Genomic DNA, 17,941 nt, shown 5'->3' with positions numbered 1-17,941 from the left:
GGATGAACATCACTGCGCGGCTTTACGCGTGGTCGATGACTGCGTGACGTTACCGCCTCGAAGTAGCATCTTCGTCCTCGTTGAATGCCCCCAAGAACAACTAGGAATAGGCATTGCCAAAGGTAACCTCACCATATTGCTGGATCGCAAAGTCGGCGTCGCACGAGGTCTCGCAGAGCTCCAACATAGGCAAACCACGATTCTAGTTACCAACTTCAGTGGCGAATACAAGCACTTTGCGAGGCATACCACCATGGCCTACTTTGAAACGGTGGCCGAGTCCAACGCCTGTGGTTCGGTAACGACAATCTCGATTCCGGAACCCAGCGATGTGGACTTGACCAGTCACATCAACGTCAACCCACAGCTAGACCAAAATGAGAAGCAGAGGCTCCTCACTCTGCTATCGTCATTTAGCGACTGTTTCGCCACCACGTCGAATGTCAAACAGACTCCTTTAATCAAACACAGAATCATCACTGAACCGACCGTCTAACCTGTTCGCCAACACGCTTATCGCGTGTCGCAAAGAGAACAGGATGCTATTCGTCATCAAGTTAAACAAATGCTCTACGATGATGTCATTCAACCATCGACAAATCCTTGGGCTTCACCTGTTGTATTAGTCAAAAAGAAAGACAGTTCACTACGATTCTGTGTTGATTATCGCAAACTGAACAAGGTCACGAAAAAAGACGTTTACCCACTTCCTCGAATTGACGACTCTTTGGATCGCCTGCGACATGCCCGTTACTTTTCTTCAATGGATCTGCGTAGTGGGTACTGGCAAATTGAAGTTGACGAACGGGACCAGGAAAAAACGGCGTTTATAACACCCGACGGTCTCTATCAATTTAAGGTCCTCCCTTTTGGATTGTGTTCCGCTCCAGCCACATTTCAACACATGATGGACGCAGTTTTACCTGACCTCAAGTGGAACTCGTGTTTGGTCTACTTAAACGATGTAGTTGTTTTTTCCACCATGTTTGGACAACACATCCAGCGGCTTGAGGCGGTTCTTCAAGCTATCCGCACCGCCGGCCTCTCCCTGAAGCCCGAAAAATGTCACTTTGGCTGCGAGGAGCTCAAATTTCTAGGTCATATTGTCAGCAGCACCGGTGTGCGCCCTGACCCTGACAAAACCATGGCAGTCGCTCTGTTCCCGATACCGACGACAAAACACAATGTCCGCTGATTTTTAGGGCTTTGCGCGTATTACCGCCGTTTTGTACCCAATTTTTGTGAAATTGCCGAACCTTTGCAACGACTCATCAAGAACGACGTCACATTTGTTTCGGGCCCGGCACAATCCGACGCCTTCCACGACCTTCAGCGACGTCTACAGACACCACTGACCCTAGTTACTTTGACACCGAGGCTGACACAGAAGTGCATACTGATGCTAGTAACGTTGGTCTCGGAGCGACACTCGTACAGTTTCAAGCTGGTGTTGAGCACGTTATTGCGTATGCCAGCCGAACCTTGTCTGCTGCTGAAAAAAACTACTCAGCAACTGAAAAAGAATGTCTGGCAGTCATATGGGCTATCCAGAAGTTCCGCCCATACCTGCACGGACGCCCCTTTCGTGTTGTCAGCGACCACCACTCTCTGCTGGCTGGCGAATCTCAAAGATCCTTGAGGCCGTCTCGCAAGATGGAGCCTTCGGTTGCAGGAATTTGATGTGACCGTCGTCTATAAGTCTGGTCAGAAACACACTGACGCCGACTGTCTCTGTCGCGCCCCCGCCGAACCCGCACCCCTAGATACTGACGACGATTCTGGTTTTCTTTGTACTCTTCCGTCTTTAAACCTTGCTCAACAGCAACGCCAAGATTCTGAGCTCCAGCCCTTGATTGAATACCTTGAAGGAAGCCGCCCACAACCCCCACGGCAGTTCGCGCGTCACTTGTCTTCTTTCTGCCTACGTGGGCACATCCTATACAAGCGGAACTTTCACCCTACGGCAACCGTTTTCCTGCTCGTTGTTCTCGCTACTCTCCGCAACGACGTTATACGTGGATGCCACGACGAACCAACGTCCGGGCATCTTGGTTTCACGCGTACTCTCACGAGGATCAAGCAGAAGTACTATTGGCGAAAACTCACAAAAACCGTGAAGCAGTACGTCAGAAGTTGTCGAGATTGCCAGCATCGCAAAGTTCCACCACTGAAACCAGCCGGTCTGCTTCAGCCTGTCTGACCTCCTTGCTCACCTTTTGAACAAGTCGGGATGGATTTACTCGGCCCATTTCCCAAGTCTTCGGCTGATAACCGCTGGATCGTTGTCGCCACCGATTACCTCACTCAATACTGCGAAACACAAGCCATTCAGCGAGCTACTGCTTCAGATGTTGCTAACTTCTTTATAAAAAATATCGTCCTTCGACATGGTGCTCCCGCTGTCGTCATCACAGACCGTGGTACGGCCTTTACTGCCCAGTTGGTCCGAGATATCCTGCAGCTGAGCGGATCAACGCACCGTACGGCAACTGCGTATCACCCGCAGACTAACGGTTTAACTGACCGTTTTAACAAAACGATTGCGGATATGCTTTCCATGTGTGTTGCCACGGACCATAAAAATTGGGACGAACTGCTCCCGTACGTGACATTCGCGTACAACACTGCCCTACAAGAAACCACCGGGTTTCCTCCTTTTTGTCTGGTCTACGGACGCGACGTCACCACTATGCTCGACGTGATGCTCCTACCAACTTCGTCTCAACCTACCGCACCAGATACAGACCCCTTTGTTCAGCGTGCCGAAGCAGCGCGGCACCTTGCGCGGCAACGAATTCTATCCCGACAAAGTCAAGATGCTCGTCGATACAACATATGCCATCGAGACATCACATACAACCCGGGAGATCTCGTATGGGTTTGGACCCCTATACGTCAAAGAGGCCGGTCAGAAAAATTATTGCGCCGATACTTTGGACCCTACATAGTTTTGCGTCGTCTAAGTCCTGTCAACTACAAAGTTATTCCAGCCGACAGTTCGCACCACTCCCGTAGACCACGTTCCTCTGACATTGTGCACGTTACCAGGATGAAGCCCTACCATTCGCACTGACTCTCCTCCACAAACTTTGTGATGCGGCCCCTGTCGTCACGTCCGTTGTCTTCCTCATTCCTTTTATTTTTTTCTTGTGGCATTTAACATCTCCCCAACTTTATTTATCTATTTATTTATTTATTTATTTATTTTTTGAGGGAGAGGTAATGGCACGCACTAGTTACGCTAGAAGTCGAGGAAGAAGAAGTGTGCGTGGCAGCTGCAAAAACGAACTGTACACGGCTGTTTGCTTAGAACTGACTGACTGGCTTTTCCTCTCGTGACAATACAAATAAAAAAAAGAAAAGAACCGTAGGCGATCTCGAAGTGAGCACATTTTATTTAATCCTGTGTGCCATTACAGCTTGTGCTAAATGCGGAGCGAAACGCCTGCGTGCGTGGCAGCCAAATCGACATCTACTACACGTGAAGGCTCCGATACCCTGAATGACACTATTAGCGGCGAGAATTAGGAGTGGCGCCCTCTCGCGTGTGACGTCACGGCCAGGACGCCGCTCGCTCCGTCTCGCTCGGCGGCAGCGCGCGCTCGTTCCCTTCGTGTATGCTTGGGGTATGGGTGGCTCGAGCCGCACTTATTGAAGGGCATGTCGGCTTCTTTCTGCTGCCATGCCTGAACCACAGTTCTTTCTCCTAAAGCACGTGAGTCAATAAAATTTGAGGCTTGGATATCGCAAGCTATGTAGCGTTGAACGGGGCTACTGGTTTTACACTGCATATATGCGCCGTGTCTGTCGATAAATTTTGCATAAAAAAATGTCTGCAAATTCAATACGTGAAGTTGTGTACGATGCTTGGCTAAACACTTAACATTCCCTTAGAATTTAGCTATGAGAGACATTGCATTTTACATGAAAGAAACATCTAAGTAATTGGCATCAGCATGTTATCCGTGTTAGAAAGACACTGCCCAGCGAAGCTGTCATCATGATTCTTATTACTCTGGTGAGTTATCCTTGCCAAATATGGCCATTTATTAATGCGTAAAAGAAAGAGTTAGAACCCAGTTTTTATAAAAAAGTTTGCTGCTAGTTTCCCCGCTTTCTGAAACAGGCCTCCAAAAAACGAAACGCTCATGGCTGCTAACACGACGATGCGTCATGTAGAGTATTTGCATTGTTTATTCATGTTTATTCAGACACCATAGTTGCAACCACCTGAGAGAAAAGTTTCTTTGTTAAGATCGAGAGCCAATCAATCGCAAGCGATTAAATGTTTCACAGTGGCCCTCAGTAGCCTTCATCGGCAATATGGCACACCCATCACGCAACAATAGCACGCAACGGTAGCAACCGACTGTCGGTATGGAGAGGCACGCTTTGTTCGTGAAACCCATCAGTTCACTACAGTTTCTAATTGAAACCATAAAGCATATTTTTAGAGCTCCTACTGGAATGGCTAAAATATTCTTGAGCTACTACAGCGCAGCTTAGATTGCCTAGAAAAAGGAAAATTCAAGCACTTTCTGTCTCACCATTCTCGATCCAGCGTTTAATTATGCAAACGGAGAACTATTCGCTTCGTCGGTACATAAAAGAGAACCTCGCCCAACTGCAGGCAAAATAAAGTTTGCTCCTATCCAATCGCAACCATTCATAAAGAAAACACCACAAGACTTACACATATATTCACTTGATTTTTGACCCTCCACATGGGAATTATATCTTCAATATGTCCCATGCTACTAATGATTGACGCTTCGACTTCTTTCTGGCTGCAGCCATATGGCCCAAAAGGCAAATTTCTCTAAAAAATTTGGGCCAAGCAGTCTGTGTCAGTTCGCCAAACAATTTTGTCATGTGTATTCCTCAAGCAAGAAGCACCAGTAAATTTCTCGAGTGAGTTGAACATGTAGCACAGAAAAGGGAATATATATATTGGTACATTCCATTTTGTATTCTGTAAATAGACGTAAGCCTTCATTAGCTTTACTTCAAATTAGCGCAGCTTAAGAGAAACACGTGAAGAAGCGCATAATTTTAAGGAGCTTGTAGAACCTAAGTGCAGTTAATACTGCAGTTAGGTTCTACAAGCACAACTTGCTTCTTTGTGTTACTCGTGTTACTGCCTAGCGTTTCTGTGAAGAAACGCAAAAATTCGATATTACACCATGAACTACTCGTCGTGAGCAAACCAGTTTTAGCGGATTGTAACTGTTGTAGAAGTCATATATAACCAGCGTCTGTGACATACTTGTTGCACCGCGGCAGGTATGGTATCATAGCTGGATTCTTATTTTCTATATTTTTGCGGTTGTCGATTAAAAAACCCGCAATGGGCCGGTCTGCGCTCCTTCGGCTGGCACTGTAGCGTTGCCTTCGAGAGCTGCATTGTCATCTAAGAAATAAGCTCTTTGAATAAATTTTTGCAAATGAAGACATCGTCGTAAAAATATATTTGAGACGCCCGCCATAAGTATGCAAGCGAGCAAACGAAAACACCGCAGAAAGCGCCCGGACACCGCCCGAACTGTAGCAGATGACAGGCGCGAGTCCTTGCCCTGACGTCACGCGAGCGGCGCTCGCAGCGCCCCTGTAGTTCGTTCTCGGGGCTAATAGTATCAGTGGGCTTTGTGAACCGCCGCACATGGTCATGTGCTCAGTGTCGTTGGTGCTAGAGTGCGTCAATTGTGTGTCTCTGTGCCAATCGGACCATTTGCTTTGACAGCCTGCTAAGATGCCGCCTCCAGCCAAAAAGAGGAAATTTATGACACTGCAGGATAAGGCTGCAATTATTGCCCCAGCTGAAAAGGGCAGGAAGAAAATGGATATCGCCGAAGAATTTGGAATTGCGTGCAGTTCGATATTGACGATTCTGAAAAACAAGGCCTCTATTCTCGGCGCGCTCGGAAATGGTGTGAGTGCGAAAAACAAAACGGTGAGCGCTGCGGCTTTTCCAGACGTTGACAAGGCGGTATTTGCATATTTTGTGAACAGCGTGCCAACAAAGTGCCGCTGTCTGGCAGAGTTCTGCAGCAGAAAGCGCTGGACTTCGCATGCATTCTCGGGCACGCTGATTTTAAGGCTAGCCCTGGCTGGTTGAGCCGTTTCAAAGCCCGCCACGACATAGTGGCCAAAGTCATTTCCGGGGAGGCAGCAGCTGTCGACCCTTTGACAACGTCGTCGTGGCTGCTGACCAACAAAGAAGTATTGGACCAGTACAAGCCCTCGGACATTTACAACCCGGATGAGACGGCCTTATTCTACGAGATGCTGCCATCGAAGACCCTGGACTTAAAAGGCGAGAAATGCCGCGGGGGGAAACACAGCAAGCGGCGTGTAACAATTTTGTTGCGCACCAACACGGACGGCACAGATAAACGGCCACTGCTCGTAATCGGCAGAAGTAAGAAGCCCCACTGCTTCAAGGGAAATCGTCGGCTGCCCGTACAGTACACCGCGAACCTGAAGGCATGGATGATCCGGGCCATATTTGGCAGGTGGCTGGAGGCCTTCGATACGGACATGCGGAAGGCAGGCAGATCGGTCTGCCTTTTTTTGGACTATTGCAGTGCCCATCATGTCGATGACCTGGAACTGGGAAATGTGCACTTGGTTTTTTCTCCACCGAACTGCACTATCGTGCTGCAGCCGCTTGATCAAGGCGTCATTCGTAGCGTCAAGTGCGCCTACAAGGAGAGGCTGATTCAACGTCTGCTGCTGAATGTCCAGTTGAAGCGTCCCACCGTAGTGGACATGTTCACGGCGCTTGAGATGATGGCCACCGCATGGGTTGCGACGTCACCAGCCATGATAGCTAATTGGTTTAATCGTGCCAGCTTCATTGCCACTCGGCAAGCATCATGCGCTGATCCAGTGGCATCCCAAGAAGATTCACCTGAAGGTGCACTAGCTGACAGTGCTGACGGTGCAGTGCCGCCATCGCAGGCCCACGCATGGGATGAACTTTCTGCCATGACAGATGGTGTTCCGGATGGCCTCAGCATCGATGAGTTCGTTCGTGTGGATGAAGGTGTTGTCGGCCATGAAGAGATGACTGATGAGGTCATCATAAGTGGCGTTTGCCAAGGTGCCGACGACGCCAACGACCACCAGACACCAAATCAAGAGAGGACTGCGAACCCGCGGGATGTGCTGAATGCCTTCGTTGTAATTCGATCATTTTTCGGTGAGCATAATGACGACGTGGCAATGGACCACTTCTTGCAGTGCGAGTCGAGAGCAGTAAAATTGCTGCAAGGCAAGGCTCGGCAAAGTAAGCCGACTGACTTTTGGCAATGAATATATATATATTCTTTTTTTTGCAAGCCAATTTCCTTCCCCGTCTTTTCTGCCTCATTCTCGCGCTAACGAAATTACCACAAAAGCGAAATGTTTTGCTTTTCCCGGCGATTTCGTTATTGTGGGTTTCGACTGTATGAAGCGAAGGATTTGGCAGCGAAAGTGTAAATATTGAAAGCCGTGAAGGCAGGGGTGCCTCGGCAGGTGATAATGAATAAATTAAACGTGAAGAGAAGCACGCTCAGCATGTACATGAAAAACGAAGCGGAGATTCTTCAGGCGTATGACAGCACCAAGTTCGCTGACAACAGGAAGAGACTGCGAACGGCAGCGCTCCTCAAACTTGAAGAAGCCTTGTTAAGATGGATTGCCGATTCGCGTGATGCGCAGCTGCCTTTGAGTGGCCCCCTTATCTGTGCGCAGGCCGAAAAGTATGCGCTGAAGCTCAGCATCGAAGACTTCAAGGCATCGGAAGGCTGGATTGACCCATTCAAGAAAAGACACGGCCTGGTCTTTCGAAGCATGTGCAGCGAGAAAGGGGCTGGTGAATGAAGGCGCTGTCAAAGATTGGAGGGCCCGACCGCCCGCATGCCTAGCCGATTATGATGCCTGCGACACTTTTAACGCAGATGAGACGACCCTCTTTTACAAAGCCCTGCCGGAAACCACCATCACATTTAAAAGGGACCCTTACGTTGGCGGTAAACGAAGCAAGGATAGAATAACAGTTTTGCTGGCTGCGAACATGACTGGCACACAGCGGCTACCGCTATTGATACTTGGCAAAGCAGAAAAGCCGAGATGCGTCAAAAGCATAAAGAAACTTCCCGTAGACTATCGCTCGAATTGAAAGGCGTGGATGACCTCAGCGATATTTCAGAACTGGCTGCGTGAACTGGACCGCCGCTTTTGTGAAAAATTGCACGAAACGCTAATTGTTCTAGATAACTGTAGTGCGCACAATAATGTGTCGGGGCTGACAAACATACAGCAGCTTTTTTTGCCGCCTAACACAATGGCTTCCCTGCAGCCTCTGGATCAGGGAATTATTCAGTATGTGAAAGGCCGATACAGAAGACAAGTGCTTGAGTGCATGTTGCTCTGTATGGAGGCAAATAAAATATATGATGTAACTCTGCTCAGTAGCGTGCACATGTAGGCGCATGTGTGGAGCAACACGCCACTCGCAGTAATTGCGAAGTGCTTCCAACACAGCGGCTTTGTCCGTGGCAGTGATTCTTTGGAAGCTGGAAATGCGGATGTTAACCAAAACGCCGAGGAAGATGACAGTCGCTTTGACAGACTTCTGCCTCCGGACATCTCGCTGGACGAATACATCCACATCGATAGTGACGTTGCCATTGCCGGTCACCTCAACGACAATGGAATACTGCATGTACTAGGCGACGAAGAGCCTGACTCTGATAGCGAAAATGAGTCTGTCATGGATGAGTGTGAAGTGACGCGCCGCATTGCTAAAGAGGCCAATGACGCCCTTAAAGTTTTGGAGGACATCTGTGTCGTTTCTCCTGACAGACTGCGCAAACTGCACCACCTGCAAGAACTCCAAAATATTGTGCTTTCCGGGCAAATTTCTTCCGCACAACAAGCAACAATAACCAGTTATTTCATGAAGTAAAGGTATGTTTATGTTTTAGGCATATTTTTTAGTTATTATTGTCGAAACCTCGTTAATTCGACATTTGATTAATTGGGACATTTTCTCTGGTCCAGTGAAATCTGAATTAGCGGGGTTTTACTGTATGACGATCCGCCATTTAAACAGCATACATGCAGCCGAGCACATTCATGTGCGATTCACAGTAAAGTGTGCTGATGGCGGCACAGCGCGTACAGGCCAGTTCGCTTCCATGGCGGGTCCACTTCTAGCTCACCTTGAGCAAAAACACTCAATATGCACTACTGTAGTAGACTGTGGTCTCGCGTCCGGGCAGGGTGTCTACCAAGTTGACACTTCCAAATTACCAGAGTTTTCCAGGTTTTCCCTGAGCACCTTTGCAAAATTCCCTAAATGAGCCAGAACTTTGTTTTATGTCAAGACAGGCTGACACCATGTTGCCCGATGCTGTCACTCTTTAGTAAGCATTTTGAAACAAAAAAATGATTTAATCCAGTTTGAATAGTAAGGAGTAATTATTTTATTCAAAAAGAGAACAGAAAGAAGGTGATAGTAAAATGAACAGTGGAAAAGATGGTAAAACCCATTCCGAATCAAGTCGAGCATTTTCAAATACAAATGAAAAGGAGATGCATACAGAAGTAAATATTTTTTAATATGAGCTATTTCTTTCAACTGATAGCAAGCTCATTGGTATGAGGCCTGAACTTTGTCACAGCTAAGATTGTCTCTCAGTAGCTGGGAAGTCAACCTCAAGTGTCCGGACATACTCTCAGCCTGTACACAATTTCTCAATGTTGAGTTTCACTGCTCTAAAGGGTTTATCTTATTTTGGATGAGGGACAGCTGCATCTCGGCATCAGCCAACACTTTGTTTTCTTGAGCTCAAGCTCCTTCAAAGAGGCGGTGGCACGCTTCCTTTCTTGTTAATTCCTCAGTACATCGGTCCTTTCTGTTCTCATCCTCCATCCACCATGCATTCGCCATAGCGTAATCGAACTGCATAGGTGCACGCACTCAAAAAAACTGTTTGGTTGTGTGCCCATCAAGAAAAGCAACACGTGTGACAAACTTCTGCTAATCTTCATCTTATCGCGAACCAGCTAGGGAAATAGTTTTCACCAGTCTTAAAAAGAAATAAAAGAAACGGAAAGGCATGCACGGCAGCATCCTTCCTATGCGCACCCCTGTGAGCACTAAACAAGCGGTCGCCCTTTGAGCGATTAGGAATGAGATAGACATCAGTTTTGCAAGCGAAAAAAGCCGAAACCGCCCATGAAACAAAATCCAAACGGCCGCCCGCCCGCTCGCACACCAGTGCGCGAGCGATAGTATATAAAAGCGCGGGAGCAAACTAGCACTAAAACAAGCCATGCAACAAAAACCGAAAAAGATAGGCGCGCGAAAAGAATTCCCTGTATTCCCACATAGTGGCAGCACATTACAGAAAAGAAAAAGTTAGGAAATTGGCGCGCTTTTTAAACGTACAGACAGCGCCGTAAATATACGGCATCGACTATTTTCGGATTTGTTCGCGGCACCGTATATTTACGTCATCGACTGTCAACGGGTTAATGTTTTAGCAGATGTCTTTTTTATCGTTTTTATCAACTGGCTGCAAAAATGGTGCTTTCTAGAATTTTTTATGTTTTACCTAAAAAATTTTTGTTTGGCAACGTATGTTTTTGGAAAGAGAATTTAATTATGCACAACACGCTATGCTGCTGGAATATGATTTGTAGTGGTAAATATTTTTTTCCCGAGACCTATAAAAAACTACCATTTTCTCGCGGTAACGAAAGAGTTAAGGGCTCAAATTGCCATAGGCACGTCCGAAAAAGCTCTTAAGGCATGCCAGTACACTTGTTACGCATATCGGTGCTCATACTGACACGTGTACTTATCTTTATCGGGCAACCACGTTTCGCCGCTTAACAACTGTAATCGCAGAGCGAGGGACGCGCCTGCATGTATCCGACGTTTCTGGAAAGTTATCGACGCTTCTATCCGCGTGTCTGTTGTCGCCGAACCTTGTGTTATCAGATTTCATCGCGTGACACGAATGGTGTAGAACTTTGTGGAAGACACGCGGGTCCCATCAGTTAATCTGGAACATTCGATGACTGATCTATAAAAGCCGACGCGCTTGACCCGCTGATCAGATTTTCGACGATCGCCGAGCGTGTTCGCCGCTATCGTTGCGCTATAAGTGTAGCCTGTTTTGTGGGCACAGGTTCGCCCAATAAAAGTTAGTTTTCTTGTTCACAGTATTGCTACTGTCTTATTCAACGTCACCACCACGTGACAATACTGAGACAGGAGATGGGTGAGCACGCGTGTATAATTAAGAAATACATACTGCGTCTCGTGACAATTGCCCCTTCTTACGCTTGTTATGCTTCACCGCGCAAGATTTTTCTATTGAGGCGAAACTAACTTTTGGAGACTGGCATTGCGCCACGCGCTGTGCTTTGCGAGCTTCGAAGCCAATCGCGAGGATTACAAAGGCGGAGTCAGTGCCATTGCTGACAGCGACAAATTCTTTCAATGAAAAACATGGCACCGCACGGCAAAAGCTCGCGAACATAGAAGCAGCTAGGCCTAACGTTGTGCGGTGGTGGCTATGGCTGCCAGCGGATCGGCGTGCGAGAGCACCGGTTCGAGGTGGCGAGACAATCGAAATGGCCGTGGTGGTGGCTTTGGTTTTTGCCATTTCAAACCTGCAGTCAGGGCAATATACATTGACTCTATGGAGTACGTGGTAATGCCCCAAAGCCGCACGAATTATCGGGTATGTCTGAAAATCTGGCTTCTGGAAAATCGGTCGTTAACAAGTCTGGCAATACCTTGTGCCGATGACATGGCTTCAACGACAGTTCGTTGCAATTTGTTGGTTACTGGAGCCAGCATTAAGACGACTTTCGTTCCCCTTCAATAAAATTACAGCTAATTTTCCCTGATAGAAGCACAAATTCCCCGAGTTTTTCCTGAGTATATCCAGACTATTCAAATTCCCTGAGAATTCCCTATTTTTCTGCTTTTCCCAGTAGGTTGACACCCAACTGGGTGATGCAGGTTTTTTAGGATTAGTATTAATTAATTAATTAATTAATTAGTTAGTTAGCTAGTTAGTTAGTTAGTTAGTTAGTTAGTTAGTTAGTTAGTTAGTTAGTTAGTTAGTTAGTTAGTTAGTGAATAGCACCAGCCGCCATTTGGTAGCCAAGGCAGGAGTGGTACAGTCCCTCTAGTGGGTATCAAGATGCAGCAAAGCAAGCATGATAACACGCACTAATGCAAAAGTGAACACTACATTTATAGAATAAGAAAAGCAATCACTTTTTGGTGGGTGTCGCAATGCAGCAAGGCAAGCATAATAACAAACACTGATACAAAAACGAACACTGCACTTATAAAAGACATAAGCATAAAAATGAACGTAGGCATACTAAGTTTATAGCAAAGACATGACAGCAGATAGGAATGACTTTTGATTTGTCATGCAGACTACATCACGCGGGAGCCCGTTCCATTCAGATATTGTTTCAAGAAAAAAAAGAAAACTGGTAAGCTTTGGTTCGGCACTGTGGAACTACTATTGTCGAGTTACGTTTGTTGCGTGTTGGGTGTGCTGTATTGTCTTCCATGTAGGCCTCAAAATTCATTTTTGTTTCATTTTTATGATACTATGCAGCATTTTTAAGCGATGCAACCTACGGCGGGATTGAAGGGTTTGAAGTTATGATCGCGCTCAGTAGGTTAGTGACGGAAACATGCCTTCTGTATGCGTTGAAAATAATTCGAAAAGCTTTCTTATGAACTTCCTCGATACGGTTTATGTCTACTTGGGTTTGCGGATCACCAACGACGTCAGCATATTCCAGCAATGGGCGTACTAGTGTTGTGTAGGCTGTTAGCTTCGTTTTACTTGCATAGTGCATCAGATGATTTCTTAATAGCCAAAACCTGTGGGATGCCTTTAAGACTATGTGCCCGATATGTGAGCTCGAACAAAGACCTTTACGAAATTGAGGAATATTGCATCTATTTGCCTACCCTGATCTAAAAGAATCGTTAGATGTGTGAATAAGTTGGGTTACAGTTGGCAGACCGCACCGGAACCCATGTTGGCTAGTGGAAAAGAAGTTGCTACTTTGTAAGAAAGAACTAAAATGCTTGAAGATGAAATGTTCCATAACCTTAACTGAACTATATAGTAGTGAAACTGGCCTATAGTTACTTACACAGAGTTTATCACCAGATTTGTGAATCGGGATCATCTCTGCAAACTTCCAGTCAGTAAGAACTTTAGAATTCAAAAGGCTTTCGTTATAAATGATCACAAGGTATTTAGCACAAAATTTTGCATACTGTATGAGAAATGTATTAGGGATGCCGTCTGGTCCTGAAGGCTTCTTTTTGTCTAAATTGAGTAGGGCGGCCAAAACCCCTTCGACGGATATTGATAGGTCTGGCAATTTAGGGCAAGGTGATTGAAATTCATCGCCGCGCCTACTGTTCGCTGAAAACTTTGAAGAGAAGTAATCATTGAAAGCTGATGCAATGCAATGAGGATCTTTAATTTTACTTTGATTTGATCGAATTTTTCTAACTGGGTCTTTCTTTTGTGTCAGGTGTCTTCAAAATTTTGAAGGGTCAGATGCAAGAAAGTTATGCATTTTGACATCGAAAAAGTTACACTTAGATTGTTTTATTTTCGCGCACAGCTCGCTACGGAGGGACTGCAATGAAATGTGGCTTGTTCTCGATCTTAAGGCTCCTAGGCGCTTGATGCGACGTTTAAGCTGCAGCAGTTCACGTGTAATTCAGAGACTAGTGCGATTGATTTTTCTAAACTTTTGCAGCACGCACCTTTGGGTATGTTCGTGTACAGTAGATTCAAAGTGGAGCCATAAGCATTGCGAAGACCATTACGACCATTTGCAATGTGCATCAGAGAAAAAAAAAGGTCTACCACGTGCACTCTATTTTGCCTTAGAGAAGCAATTCCGAAAGTTCCCTTTTTTCACAATGTTGGAGAACTGTCCCGAGACCTACAGAGATCTCAAATAAGCTTCAGATAGGGATATTATATTTCAAATTATCTATATATTGAATTATTTTGCAACCATCTTTGAGTTTGATATATCTGGGGTTGACTGTAATATGACAACCAAAATTTTCGATGCCATACAGTGTCTTGATTGATTTTTCAGACATGATTGATTGATTCATTAAAAATGACTGCTTCTAAAAAAGCTTGCCCCATCAGTTTGATCTCTGTACTCTTGCTTTCAATGGCAAGGTGATTTCCCAAGTTTCCAAAATCCCCACAGCGACGAATCAGCCCAAATCGTAACTTTGGTAGCTGACACCTAGCGAAGCAGTGCTGGGTAGGCCTAACTGCCAAAATGCAGCCACGTCGAAAATTTGTTGCTGGCAAGCATAGTGGAAAATAGTAATGATAAGTCTACCACGATGCCGATATGTATGCATGAAGAAACAGCAAATCCATTGTACATGAGAGTGCTTCCCATAAGTAAGAAAATGAAAGTTCCTCTTGCAGATTTGAGCAGGTACTCACTTGTTGCACACAGCATGGATAAATTCCAGTGCCATGCCCTTCAGTTTGGTACTGGTGCTGCTGGGGTTGCTGAGCGTATCGAAGATGACCTGCAGCAACAGTGTAATCACATGAATCAAGAGAAGCACGCAGGTGTGAGGTAGAGAGGACAGTCTTAACCACTGAAGCGAGCAAAGCTTTGTTTGAATGCAAAAGCAGTTAGACACACAGCTCAACGAATTCTTTACAAATGAAGACCTGATCTAAACAGCACCACCCATTAGTGAATTGCTCTTTTACAATACCAAAAAGTTACTCTTACCTTGCCAGGACAGACAAAACAATGAAAGACCAGTGGCAACCTTTAGTTGCCACAGCAGCTCATCATGAGAACTGTTCAGGCCTATACTCCAGCTCAAAATGAACTTACAGTGTAGCGAAAGCTATGCGGCCAATCAAAGGAGGCGATGTGCAGGTTGTTTAAGACGTACTGGTGGGCTAGTTGGTTAGTCATGACGAAGTATGGCAGCACACTTTGAAACAACTATGTAACACAGAATGAACAAACACATGCGCTCGGGTCCATTCACTGTGTGTTACATCTTTGTTTCGAAGTGCACTGCCATATTTCATTGAGCAGGGTACCAGTGTATGACATATTATTCCGTGCCACTTTTTCTGAGGAGAACGGAGCAGATGATGCAGCGAGTGATTGGTGTGCCTGAACGTTTACAATACCATTTGTTATGATGCTTGTGTATTATTAGTCTATGTGCAGCATCATTACCAGACACTTTAAGCTTGATAATAAGGGCAGAGGTGCATTTTCATGGAAAAGTAATGCAGATTCCACGTACTGTTGTAATCGGTGCAAGTGAAGCTTCCCCATCCACTCATACTGAAGCTTGTTTCACGTCAGCGAACCACTCTGAAAGAGTCCGTCTATGCCTGCTTAAGCAACGCAGTGTTTAAACCTGTCAAATGCCATAAATAAAGACTCACTTCAACAAATGCGTTCAAAGCCCATTTATTTTGTGCCATTGCAGCTTTCAGAATCCTTAAGCGCCCACTCCACACATATGAAAGGGACACGTCATAAAACACTGAATGTGTTCACAGAATGTTTACAGCATAATACTTCCGTGCCGGCAGTCGGACATGGAAGATGAGTATGTTTCTTGTGACTTTTTGCAAGCTCTCATTTTTTGTCTGGTTTCATCAACCTTGAAAATCTGTAGAAAATTGAAAAAAAATTACCGACGATTACGTTACTTCCTAATGCGAAATTTGAGCGCAGCAAATAAGCTGTTTCACCTTTTCGATAGATTGAGGCAAAGAAATCGAGCAACACATGTATGCGCTATCACAGAATTTTTTTTTTTATTTTTCACGCGTATTCCTTTAACAAAGACTCCACTAACAGTTCTTGACTGTCATGAAGGAAGCTTTGTGGTCGGAGAAATAGACTGATATATGTTCGACTTGGTACACCAATGCTTGATTCTCAAAGACGAGATCTATACAAGTGCCTCGCGAGGTTGTCACAGCCGTGGGACGCGTTACGAGCGAGAGGAACGGGATGTTCTCCCGCATAAGTGTTAGGAAATTGCTGTTTGTCTTTATGTCAACATTAAAGTCCCCCACTACTAACATCGGTGTGGATCGATGGACGGTTAATGCGAGTTGCAGGAAGTGCACGACGTCTTTCGTGAGTGCGGTAGCGGACTCACGAAAGCGGTATCAGTCGGTCGCTGCTAGCGCTGGGGGGATGAAAGGGGGGCGGAGCTGGTTACGAGGCCGACGATAACACCGACGACGACGCGAAACCCAGGAACGGACGCCAAAGAGCCATTTGTGTAGCCAGCCCTCCTCCACAGTCTCTCCTCCTCCCTTCCATCATCCTCCCTCGCCCGGAGAGCCGACAGCGCGCATGCGCGGCGGCGGAGCAGATTCGTCGGCGAGCTGGTTACGAGGCCGACGACGCCGACGACGACGCGAAACCCAGGAACGGACGCCAAAGAGCCATTTGTGTAGCCAGCCCTCCTCCACAGTCTCTCCTCCTCCCTTCCATCATCCTCCCTCGCCCGGAGAGCCGACAGCGCGCATGCGCGGCGGCGGAGCAGCAGATTCGTCGGCGAGCTGGTTACGAGGCCGACGACAACGCCGACAACGCCGACGACGACGACGACGCGAAACCCAGGAACGGACGCCAAAGAGCTGCGCTCTAAAAAAAAAATGTTTACAGCCAACGATCCATTATTCGGTCTCCCATAATTCATGCATGCTTGATTGTTTGGACAGCCCCACGACACCATCACTAGCCCCATATATAAGGATGAATAAAATGTTGGACACCTTACAGTGTGTTGTGCAATCATTTGTACTCTGACTGCACAACCATCTACTAATATAGTCCCCAAGCCAAGCAGAAATAGCAGTATTTTCATTTTATTTTTATTTTCGTCAGCGACACAGTTGTCGGCCATGTTGCAGGTGCTCCGCAAAACCATAACTAGCAAAGCCTAGTCAATCTAATAGTCGCCGACGAGAATTCAGGGCCTGCATTGACTGTATTTTTGTCTATCTGTAGCAACAGCATGACAGCAGTCCAGATATAGGCCGTGATTTTGTGCCAGTGCCTTCCACGATTATCATCCATTGTCCATGGCTGGCTGCTCTCACTGATCACACGTGCAGAGCATCACTCTGACTACTGGAAAAGCGTGAAAAGTAAGAAAAGGCACTGCTATGAAATCATGGCCATGGAACAACACCAGGGGCAAGCGTTTGTGCGCACAGCAACACACACTGACAAACTTTGGCCACATTTCTGAACAATCACTTTCCAAAGATAATTCCATTCTCACGACGCATGACTAGCATCGAACACGGCAGGGCTTAAGTTTTGCGATAGCACGCTTGGCATTGTGCCAAGAATGCCAACGCTCCTAGGCGCCTATGTATATTGTTCTACAGTCATACGAAATCGAAGGTATCTCCAAAAGCGACAATTCTAGAATATGGCACACCGTTTTTGGCCACTTGTGGAATAAAGTCAATTATTTTTTGGGCATATCCAGTATTTCCAACCCCTGATTATTTGGACGTTTCGGTGGTCCCCGTCGAGTACACATTATCGGTCATCGACTGCATTTGTTTATTTTTGTTTCTAAGCACACAATTTTCTGTTTGGTTGCTGCGCAATGGTTCCACGAGCCTGAATGTGTTGCAGTCAACAGGATATACAATTTCCATTCCATTGGCTCTGTACCAGGCTACTGCATTGAAGCACAAGCTGGAAAAAAGGTTAGTGAAGAGAGGGAGCAAAGAGATGAACATGATTTTCTCTTTTTTTAGACAATTGGCGTCCACGCAAATGTATCATGACAACTACAGTGCAACCCCAATCCAGTACCCCCCATTGGAAA

General features: G+C 46.2%; 1 protein-coding gene across 2 annotated transcripts in view; it reads right to left on the bottom strand.

Moving 5' to 3' along the window:
* Positions 1–17,941, bottom strand: part of LOC135907568 (proteasome adapter and scaffold protein ECM29) — a 505,292-nt gene that overhangs the window by 372,444 nt on the left and 114,907 nt on the right. For both annotated transcript variants that reach the window (XM_065439250.1, XM_065439249.1), the window contains exon 8: positions 14,535–14,623. In XM_065439250.1, the coding sequence (XP_065295322.1) occupies positions 14,535–14,623 (89 nt within the window). The remainder of the gene's footprint in view (positions 1–14,534; positions 14,624–17,941) is intronic.

This window comes from Dermacentor albipictus, chromosome 1 (genome assembly GCF_038994185.2).
Source record: "Dermacentor albipictus isolate Rhodes 1998 colony chromosome 1, USDA_Dalb.pri_finalv2, whole genome shotgun sequence".
NCBI lineage: Eukaryota > Metazoa > Arthropoda > Arachnida > Ixodida > Ixodidae > Dermacentor > Dermacentor albipictus.
This window is presented reverse-complemented; position numbering and strand designations above follow the sequence as displayed.